The following is an 11,945-nucleotide window of genomic DNA, read 5'->3' as shown; positions in this document are numbered from 1 at the left end:
GTAAAATATATTTATAATAAAATATAATATTAAAATTTAACTAGGATATTAAAATTTTGTGTCTTTCTTCTAAAATTAAAAATTTGATTAGTTGTAAAAAATTAAAAATAAAATAAAAACTAAGAGATTTACTAAAAAAATAAAGTCACGTTAATTTATAATTAAATATAAGAAAATAATAACAGTGCTTTTATAGAATAATGATATAAAATATATATATAAATCTTTTAAAACATATACTGAAAAAAAAGATTGGCTGCTGCAAGAAATTAGGTAGTAAAATAGCATAGCATTTTTATATGGTTGCTGCAACCATATAAAAATGCTACGCCATATTTTATTATCTAAATGGTTGCAGCAACCAATCTTTTCTTTCAGTGTAAAAATGATAATTATAAATTAATTTGACTTTAATAAGTAATTTTAATTTATTTACATCATAATTTTATCTAATTTTAACTTAAAGAGATATTGAACATTAATATAAACAAAAATAAATTTAAAATGTGCGGAATGGTTCAACATCTCGCATTGTTACAATTATTTATATAAACAAGATTTTACTTACATTTTGAGGCACGCGCGGCACTCCGTGTCGCAAAATGTGTCATACTGATTTTAAAGAGAATAAAAGACTAGCCAATTTAATAGAAAAAGTATAATAATTAAGTTATCTTATGGTTAAATGAAAACCAAAGGTCGGTAATAAAAAAAGACTCACATTATCAATGATTTTCCAAAAAAACGAATTTTGCGGCATTTTGTGCTGCAGCGAGCCCGGTTAAGGGTTAAAAAAATTTTTTTCAAAAAATTTAAAATTTGTTTTAATTAAAATTCTACATGTACTAATATTTTTGACATAGGTACGTTATAAAATTAAATTTTACGGCAGTCTACAAAAAAAAATAACAAATACATAAATACAATATTTACACTGAAAGAAAAAATTGGTTGCTGCAACAATCTTTTTTTTCAGTTTATGTATAAAAATGTATATATATTACACAGGTTGTGTCAGCGATTATTTATTCCAAAAGTATCCGATATTCAAGTTTGTCCAATTTATGGACGCACCGTGCTGGCTTTTCAAGGAATCGAAAGTGTTATTTTATACGAATCGAAACATGAGGATAAATTGTGTCAGTATAAAAAATTGGAAGTTATCAAATCCAACAAACTCGCAAATTTTGTCTGCTTTGAGAGTGGTTATGTTGAATACTTAGCAATTAGTGGAGGAAAACCGCGTTTATTTCATTTCTTTGAGAACGAATTTCAAGATAATTCTGACACAAATCTGCATTTTGATGGTAAAATGATAATATCATCTTATTAAGGTAGGAATTATCATCTTATTAAGATCTTATTAAGATGATAATTCTCCCCTGCCATGAAAACAAACAAAAACAAATGTTTATTTCACAGAAACAAATGAAATTTTATGGATAATTACTATACCATTAAATACATATCGGGATGAGTCTTTGTTACTAGTTCAATTAAAAAATTCAACAATAATCGCTTTAGCTTGGCATGGATCAAAGTTTAAGGCTGTGCCTTTACCCAATCAGGTTATAAATAACTTTGATCTATCAAAAATTGTCGTTGTTCCAAATGTTGGATTTGCACATGTAAACATGCTTGTAACTATAGAAGTGACGTTAACTGAATTAGCGCATCCTAATCACGATGAGACGGAAAGCGTATTAAAGACACAAGCTTTATTGAAGGTATATCTACAAATATAATTAGCTTTATATATATATATATATAAAACGTAAAAATGTTAATGTGTAAACTGTCTAATAACATTTTAATATGTTTTATTTGTATATATGAATTAAAATATTTCATATCATATGTGTATGTAACGCATTGAAATATTATTATATAAATGTATTGGAGTGGAACGGAAGTTTGTTAACGCTACTTTATTTTTACTATCATTTCTAAATGCTTTTTAAAAATTTCGCAATTATATATTTGATAAAGCAAAACTTCAAGTATAAGAATTTATTCTTTGAATTATAGTACAATGATTTTTAACGAAATTATAAGCAATTTCAATCAAAATGCTCTTTTTAAATCACGATAACTCAGTAACAAAAAATATTAGAAACATTTTTTAAAAATTTGTAGGGAAAATTTTAAACTTTTATGTTAGAAAGTCGAAAATTTTGGCAAGTTTTTTTGACACATCTACAAAGTGAAAAGGAAACTTCCTATTTTATTATAGCTCGTAGTTTCTTATATGTAAAAGTTATCAAACTCGCAAAAACTGAAAAGTCATAATAATCTTTTAGAAGTATAAAAATATTAACTTTATTATGTATTAAATAACAGCGGTGTAAAGACTCTTTATGTATAAACAAAATAAACAAAATAAATGGCGAAAAAGAGTCGTCGCATAATATATATAATTAAAGATAATAGTCATAGATACATAAAATAAAATAAAAAGTACAACGGTGTATATTAAAATATAAAACAAACAAGTTTCGGCTGCTGGATTGAGCCCTCCTCAGATGTAAAAAGAAAATAATGTAAAAGACATAAAAGAACATAAAAAAATACAACAGAAAAAGATAATAATAAATCGATAACATTCAGTGACGCAACATTTTTAACGCGCGGAAATCAGCAAATGTGATGGATCTCGACGAAGCTTAATGTTGTATGTGCGATGGGGCAATCAAACCGATGTTAAGAAACATAGTCAAGTGCTGACTGAAAAACGGAAAAGGAAGGGAATTCATAAAAAACAAGTAAACTAAAAACTTAAAAACTTAAAATCAAAACACGCCGCAGATAAGAAGCCAAGTGCTCACTCACCAACGCATCCGAACAGGAAATGAAAATCGCCGCAATGCATGACAAATGTGAAAATCCCTGACAATGATAGGGATGTAATCGTCGAAGTCAGACATGTCAACATCGCACGTGACACCGACCGCTCGCTAAGACGGCACGCGACGCACTGAGAGAGGAGACGGGTCGACAGGATCGAAAGTCAGACTTTGTTTATTATCGGTAGATATGCCTTATTAAGACCCTCGGTGTCGGTCTGCAAATTGAGACTGTTCTTCTGTTTTTTAATATGTAGCATCTCCGAAATCAAGCGCTTTCTATACGAAGGTTCCTCGTCTAATATCAGAACATTGTCCCATTGAAAATCGTGATTGTGACTCAACCTATGATCGGTGATGACAGAGCGGGCAGATGTTTTGTGTCTAATATGATTACGATGTTCGGCAATCCTAGTTTTTAATTGTCTGCCCGTCTGTCCAACGTAAGAAGCGTCACAATCATTACACAGAATTTTATAAACAACGTTGCTTTTCGAAGTGCTGGGACAAGAATCCTTCTGGACTCTTATATATTTGCCCATTTTGTTGGGGCTGCGGAAGGCCACCCTGATATCACTTTTGCTTTTATTCAAAGATCTAAGTTTCTCTGTATGAAGCGGAATGAAAGGTACCGTAAGCCAAGAAGCAGGTTTATTAGTTAAGTCAATGTCAGTCTCGGTATCGTGTAACCTGTGTCTATTTCTAATCAAATTTTTGATCCTATGATTGATGGAGTCAAAGATAAAATCTAGTGGATAGTCATTCAGAAGTAAAATGTCAATGATGGAGGTCAAATTTTTTGTGTGAAACTTAACGTCGGATAATAAAAAGGCTCTGTCGACTAATGAAAAGATGGTTCCTTTCTTCTGCGTCAATGGATGATTAGAGTGGAAGTTTAAGAATCTACCTGAAAACGTTGGCTTACGGTACCAATCGAAATTAAAGCGATTATTGTCGACAGACACAGTGACGTCCAAGAAATTGATCGTTTTTCCGCCTCTCTCTACGGTAAACTGTAGGCGCGGATGGAATGCATTAAATCTCTCTAATAGCACGTCGATCTGAGAGGGGGGCAACGCAGTGCATATGTCGTCAACGTATCTATAATAGAATAGAATGTCCAAATTCACAGACACCGTCTCCAATTTCCTCAACAAATTTGACCTCCATCATTGACATTTTACTTCTGAATGACTACCCACTAGACTTTATTTTTGACTCCATCAATCATAGGATCAAAAATGTGATTAGAAATAGACACAGATTACGCGACTGACATTGACTTAACTAATAAGTCTACCTCTTGGCTTACGGTGCCTTTCATTCCGCTTCATACGGAGAAATTTAGATCTTTGAATAAAAGCAAAAGTGATATCAGGGTGGCCTTCCGCAGCCCTAACAAAATGGGCAAATACATAAGAGTCCAGAAGGATTCTTGTCCCAGCACATCGAAAAGCAACGTTGTTTATAAAATTTTATGTAATGATTGTGACGCTTCTTACGTTGGACAGACGGGCAGGCAATTAAAAACCAGGATTGCCGAACATCGTAATCATATTAGACATAAAGCTTCTGCCCGCTCTGTCATCACCGATCATAGGTTGAGTCACGATCACGATTTTCAATGAGACAATGTTCTGATATTAGACGAGGAGCCTTCGTATAGAAAGCGTTTGATTTCGGAGATGCTACATATTAAAAAACAGAAGAACAGTCTTAATTTGCACACCGAGGGTCTTAATAAGGCATATCTGCCGATTATAAACAAAGTCTGACTTTCGATCCTGTCGACCCGTCTCCTCTCTCAGTGCGTCGCGTGCCATTTTAGCGAGCGGTCGGTGTCACGTGCGATGTTGACATGTCTGACTTCGACGATTACATCCCTATCATTGTCATGGGTTTTCACACCTGTCATGCATTGCGGCGGTTCTCATTTCCTGTTCGGATGCGTTGGTGAGTGAGCACTTGGCTTCTTATCTGCGGCTTGTTTAGTTTTTAAGTTTTTAAGTTTTTTAGTTTACTTGTTTCTTATGAGTTCCCTTCCTTTTCCGTTTTTCAGTCAGCACTTGATTATGTTTCTTAACATCGGTTTGATTGCCTCATCGCATATACAACATTAAGCTACGTCGAGATCCATCATATTTGCTGATTTCCGCGCGTTAAAAATGTTGCGTCATGTTGCGTTATAGATTTATTATTATGTTTTTGTTGTATTCTTTTATGTCTTTTATATTATATTCTTTTTACATCTGAGGAGGGCTCAATCCAGCAGCCGAAACTTGTTTGTTTTGTATTTTAATATACGCCGTTTTATTTTATGTATCTATGACTATTATCTTTAATTATATATATTATGCGACGACTCTTTTTCGTCATTTATTTTGTTTATTATGTATAAAACCCCTTTTTATTTAAACTTAATTAATTTTTTTCGAAATTACAATTGCTTAAATTTAGAAGTGCATGACGCTATGAACTTCTGTTCTGTCTTAATGTAAGACATAATTATATAAGATGCAGAGGAGGGAGGAGAAAAGAGGAGAGAGGAGAGTTATATAAGATACATTTTTATGAATATATATATAAAGATTTTGTGTGTGTGTGTGTGTGTGTGTGTGTGTGTGTGTGTGTGTGTGTGTGTGTGTGTGTGTGTGTGTGTGTGAGTGAGTGTGTGTGTGTGTGTGTGTGCGCGCGCGCGTGTGCGAGTGTGTGCGTGTGTGCGTGCGTGTGTGCGTGTGTGCGTGTGTGTGTGTGCGTGTGTGGTGCGTGTGTGGTGCGTGTGTGTGGTGCGTGTGTGCTGTGCGCGTGCGTACGCGCATACTCTGAATTATTTTTATTAAATTTTCAGGAAATTTTTCGAAAACAAGAAGCTATCTTTGATGAGACTGACACGCAATTCAGTCAAAGTTACTTTAAGAATGTAATAACAGGATTTTGGAATTTTTCAAAAGTAAATGTATCGAACGCTATACTTGAAGGTCATGTACATTATGGCGCTGTCAAAGTTGGTCCGATTAATTTAAAAATGGAAGACATATTGATAAACGTGACATCAAATATAGAGAAATTAGAAGAATTAGAAGCAAAACTTAATCAAATGTTACCAGATTTGAAAAATATGACTAATTCGATAAAAATTACTTTACCACCAGATGTTAAATTAAACGGAGATTTTTCGGTGAATGGTACTCTATATACGAAAAATATAATTGCTGCTTTTATTAATAACGCATCAACTTCAATCATAGAAAACAGTATTATAAATCGCATCAACGTTCAAAAATCTGTTTCGTCTATTGACACTAATAATTTAACGATTTTCTCTTTAAATGGCATACCGCTGAAAAAAATCATGTTCAATTTTCTAATCAAAAATTATAGTGATGTAAATTTTTCAATATTAAAGAGATTAAAAGTTGATGGGCACTTGAATTTTTCCGTAATAAATAATATTAAATGGAAAGAGCAGATACAAAATATAGTTTGGAAAGATGAATCGACAACTATTTCTGGAGACACAATTGCGGAAAGGGTAAAACAACTTAATATTATTCTTGAGGCTTCCACTGGTGCTTTCTATATAAAGATTATGCGTTTCGCGAATTTTCTCCGTGTCCAGATTCATTCTTGGAATGCCAACGTTTCGTGAACCTTGCAGTCCCACTTCATCAGAGCGAGGAGCACCCTGATATTAGGAGTATGAATGGACTGCAAGCTTCACAAAACGTTGGCATTCCAAGAATGGATCTGAACACGGAAAAAATCCGCGAAACATATAATCTTTATACAACTTAATATTATCATCGAGAATTGAATAGATTGTCCAATATAAATCTTGATAATAAAACAAATTTTCTCTTATAAAAAAATAAGTAATGTTGTATATATGGTTTAATACTGTATTCATAGTTTCGCGAAAAAAGTAGCTAGATAGTATAAAACTAGAATGCCTTTAACGCAATAATAAAAAAAATATTTATATGTCCTTTTTTCTCTTATTTTTTTTATGAAAAATCACCGATTGCATCATTTTTGATTGACATTCTGTGCGTACCAAATTCAAATCTTTGTTATTTCTTTTTTCGATAAAAGATCATATTTTTTTTAACAGCTTGTCGCCGAAAAAGCCAATGTCAAAAATCTGAATTATTTGCAATATCCAAGAAATTACGTTCTAATGAATGAACAAAATAAATTTTCTGTCAACGTCACGGGTGAAAAGCACTTTGTTAACTTGTCTACGAAACATTTGTTAACCATCAAGACAATAAATAAAATTGATATTAATGATTTTGTTATTCTCAACAAACATGAAATTATTAATGAAGAAATTACGTTTAAAGATCTAGAAATTGATGGAATCTTTCAGGTACGATTTGTTAACCGTATATTACAATTAAGTGTAAATCCAAAGTTCTGTCAAAATTTCAGATTGACGGAAATATAATAGGCATTAATGCAAGCGGCATAGAAAATTTGCTTAACGAAACCGATAGGCTTTTATCAGATGTTAGTTTTGAAAAGCTGATCATTATGGGAAATATTGTACTCAAAGATTCAATTAATGCTAAAGCGTGGTCAGATCTGGACAATTTTTTATTAAAAACTGAAAAAAATGCAGTAATTATTGGAAATAAAAGATTTTTGAATGACGTCAACGTAAAATCTACGACAATAATTAAATCCAGACGAATTAATAATCACATTTTTTCAGAATTCGTAACCTTAAACACTAATCAACAGTTTCCTCGTAAGTACAATAATCGATCAAAAGTTTGTAAACATTATCTATTAGATTTTAAATTAAAATTAAAAAAGCAAATTTTTAATTTACATATGATAAAGCTGTTACAAGGAAGGAATTACACATTTTTGAAAAATATACATTTTTCGTTTCTTCTCTATAATAGAAATAAGAAATAAAAAATATTCTAATGTATAGATAACATACACATACTGAAAAATAAATTAACGAAATTTGAATAAATATTTGTTTAGATAGTACCAATGGGACCATTTACTTACAGAAAATAAATATTTATTCCATTTGAAAACATAATACTTACAAGGACAAGTCAATAAGTTCTTAGAAAATCTGTCAGAGGCACACGCAGTGTCATGTCACATTACTTTTTGACAAGTAGCTTTCAGCTCATTACTGTCAAATTTTGAGCGGAATTCATCGCGTGATTTTATTTCTGTAAACGATTAAAGCGAACAACCTTTGTATTTTTGCAAAATGAAAACAAAAACGAGTTTTGTGCAGTGATCAAACATCTACGTATGAAAGATTTAACGCCGAAAAAATCAAAGCCGAGTTGGTAATGTTCATAGCACATCTACACCAGCGTTTGCGACTGTATACAATTGGATGAATGAATTTAAACATGGTCGTACATCCGCATGTAATGCACCTCGTTCGGGACGTCCAATTGAGGCTGCTACGCCAGAAATTATCGATTAAATCCACGATACTGCTTTGACTGATCGACGAGTAAAAATCCGCAAGCTTGTTCAGATCACAGGCATATCAAATGGCATAGTGGTTTCAATTTTGCACGAACAATTGGGTACAAAAAAGCTATTGGCAAGATGGGTGCCGCGTTTGATCATTGTGAACCATAAAGACAATTGTGTGACAATTTCAAAACAATGTTTGGAAATGTTTCAACGTAATCCAGATGAATTTCTGCGTCGATTCACTGTGGAAAACATAGATCCATTACTTCACATCCGAGACGAAGGAACAGTCAAAACAATGGACTTCACCGGGTGAACCAGCTCTGAAGAAGACGAAGACCGTAAAGTCGGCCGGAAAGGTGATGGCTACAGTTTGTTGGGATGCACGCGGTATAATTTATATCGATTACTTTTTGTCGAAACAAATGATCAATGACGATTACTACGCAGCCTTATTGGACCGTTTCGACAACATTTTAAAGAAAAAACATCCCCATTTGGCGAAGAAGAAAGTGCTCTTCCATCAAGACAATGCACGGGTCCGTGTCCGACACCGATGGCCAAATTCTACGAATTCCGCTACGAATTGCTTTCCCATCCAGCATATTCGCCAGCTTTAGCCCCCTGCGATTATTTCCTGTTTCCAAACCTAAAGAAATGGTTCGGAAAAAAGAAATTCATCACCAGAGAGCAGCTCATCGCCGAAACAGAGGCTTATTTTGAAGGGTTGGACAAATTATATTATTCGAACGGCTTGAAAAAGTTGGAGAATCGTTAGATCAAGTGTATTGAGCTGAAAGGAGACTATGTTGAGAAATAAAAATGAATCGATCAAAAAAATGTGTTTTATTATGTTTTTCTAAAAACTTATTGAGTTGCCCTCGTATTAAATGTAATTCTTTTTAATTGAACAAATATTTATTTACTGTAAGTAAATAGTCCCATTCGTACTATCTAAACAAATATTTATTCAAATTTTATGAATTATTTTTCAGTATAGGTTTATTTGAATTTATTGAATTGTTTATAAATAATTATAAATCAACAATAGAAGGTGAGTTAATCACTTTTCTATGTTAATCTCATTATTTTAAATTCCTGACTATGTTTGTCTTTGAAGATCAATCAATCGATTGGCATCATTTAACTAACTGGTATGGGATTGCATGGAAGAGTGATGGATCGCCTCATGATATATTTAATTTATTTGTGCATATAATAAATTATATCATGTTTTTTCTTTAATTCGATACTAATGATGACTAAAAGATTAGCCGAAATATTTATAAAAAGATAATAATAGCGCAATTATTACAGCTTCAATTCCCCCATTAATCCGTTGTCTTTATTTATTTTATTAATAATTATAAATCTATATAGTTTGTATAAAATTTTCTATAAAAATTGTATTTCAGCAATATATATATATATATACATGTCACTTTAATTTCAGATTTAACAAAAATATCAGCAAATATCATGTTTGGAAATGTTACTCTTGGCATCATGAAGAAATTAGAGAATTATATAATCTACAAACAAAGTATAACTTCTAGTTGCTTTAATAAAATACTGTTGTTTGTTAAATCATTTATTATTGATAATTTGTCTTTTGATACTATGAAACAAACTATCTCGCAAATTACTTTTTTTGACAAATTAAATAAAACTTTTCAACAAGTGTATTTCAAGAATTTAACAATTTCGACATTAATGATTGATGAGATCTTGCCTAATACAATCAATAGAATCAACTACATTGATTTGGTCAACCGCGTATTAACACCTTATACGCAGCAGAATCTAACAGGTGCTTTAATAATTGACAAATTGGAAACTGATATCTTGGACGCAGAAATTATTAATGCAATATCTTTAAATACATGGAATTTGTTATCGACACACGCAAAGTTACCTTATAATGACATTTTCAACAGAAATGCATCGATAAAAAATCTAGAAGTAACAGGAATTATAATGACATCTTCAATTAATAACAATAATATTATTGATATTTACAAGGAATATAACATGACGACTATCATTTTCAATACAAATGTATCGATTGAAAACTTGAAAGTAATTGGCTTTATAAACAATTTAAACCTATCTATGTTTGTCACTGATGCTGTTCAGAAAGCCGATAGAAATATTACATTTATGGATCGCAAAACATTGAATAATATTACGTGCGAATTTTTAAAAGTTCAGTTTATAAATAAACATTTTGTAAACCATATTTTGGATCTAAATGAAAAGCAGATGCTAAAAGGGCCAATTGTCATAAATGGTATGTTACATATATTAAACTTGTTAAGAAGTCTTTTACAAATGTACAGTAGTCTTTAAAATATATTCGTATTATCTTTATATTATATTATTAATGACAAAAATATATTTATAATGCATTTATTGTAAAATTAACAAAATAATAATTTTTGAATTTACTTTTATATATATATATATATATATATATACTTTTGCTATCGTAATTAACAGGGAATGGAAATATATTTTTTAGAAGTAATTAGTTACTCATCAGTAATTAGTTATCAAATCAAAAAAGTTACTAGAACCAGTACAAGAAACTCTTTACTGTTACCGTTACTTAAAAAGTAATGACTTGTTACTTTTTCGTTATTTTTTAATGCTAAAATAAAATTAGTTTAAAAAATATTTTACAATATTCTTTGTTTATCATAGAGAAAAACGGTTAGCCAACTAGTTAAGCCAACAAGAAGATCTAATCAAAATGACATTTTGATGAGGCTAAGTATAATTTCTGGTTATGATATATAGTCAGAAAATGCTTATAATAACCATAAATTCTATTTGACTTCACTAAAATGCCATTCTGGTTGTAAATAATAATAATAACAATAAACAATAATGGCAATAATTACAATAAACCGATATAAAACGTACAAACGTAACTAATTGTAAGAAGCGAAATAATTTTTCGGAATGAGCTAAAAGCTTAGTATTTCGGAATGAGCTAAAGCCTTGTATATACATATCTAATATTTCAGAATGAATTTGTGTGTGCGTGTGCGTGTGCGTGTGTGCGTGCGTGTGTGTGTGTATGTGTGTGTGTGTGTGGGGGGGGGGCGGGAGCTGAGTCTAATAACAAGTTCACCACGTTTTTCTTAAAAATGGTTAAAAATAGAATGAAGATATCTATTATCAAAGTTGTAGGATAAATACAAGGATATACTTTGATGAACTTGCACGGAGAGAATTTTCTTTTAAAATCTACCCTGAAAATATAGTAGTTATGGTACAATACAATATTTTTAAGATTTTTACCATGCACTTCAGTAAAATTAATCAAATTTATTTTATACTTTATTGTATTTTATTAATGATGAGAGAGATTTATATTAAAATTCTTCGAAATACACAAATGTTGTCCCCCAATTATCATGTTTTCAGGGTAGATAAACTCTAAGAAAAAAATTTTTCCGTGTAAATAACTTTAAATGTCCTTGGTTTTTATACTACCAATAAAACATTTTTTTAATATGTATATACAATCCTGCGTTATTCCCTGTGAGATCATTCGATTTAACATGTTTGGATTATCTTTGGGAAAGAGTGAAGGAGCTAGTTTACTTTCAACGTCCTATCACTTCGGAAGAAAAG

The 11,945-nt window shown here is 31.3% G+C and overlaps 1 protein-coding gene across 1 annotated transcript in view; it reads left to right on the top strand.

Moving 5' to 3' along the window:
- The window catches only part of LOC108749562, a 21,331-nt gene that overhangs the window by 1,443 nt on the left and 7,943 nt on the right, over window positions 1–11,945 (top strand). The window contains exons 3-8 of the mRNA XM_018488338.1: window positions 1,009–1,320; window positions 1,427–1,727; window positions 5,692–6,375; window positions 6,955–7,212; window positions 7,275–7,593; window positions 9,757–10,593. Coding sequence (XP_018343840.1) covers window positions 1,009–1,320; window positions 1,427–1,727; window positions 5,692–6,375; window positions 6,955–7,212; window positions 7,275–7,593; window positions 9,757–10,593 — 2,711 coding nt within the window. The remainder of the gene's footprint in view (window positions 1–1,008; window positions 1,321–1,426; window positions 1,728–5,691; window positions 6,376–6,954; window positions 7,213–7,274; window positions 7,594–9,756; window positions 10,594–11,945) is intronic.

This window comes from Trachymyrmex septentrionalis, unplaced genomic scaffold (genome assembly GCF_001594115.1).
Source record: "Trachymyrmex septentrionalis isolate Tsep2-gDNA-1 unplaced genomic scaffold, Tsep1.0 scaffold30, whole genome shotgun sequence".
Taxonomy (NCBI): Eukaryota; Metazoa; Arthropoda; class Insecta; order Hymenoptera; family Formicidae; genus Trachymyrmex; species Trachymyrmex septentrionalis.
This window is presented reverse-complemented; position numbering and strand designations above follow the sequence as displayed.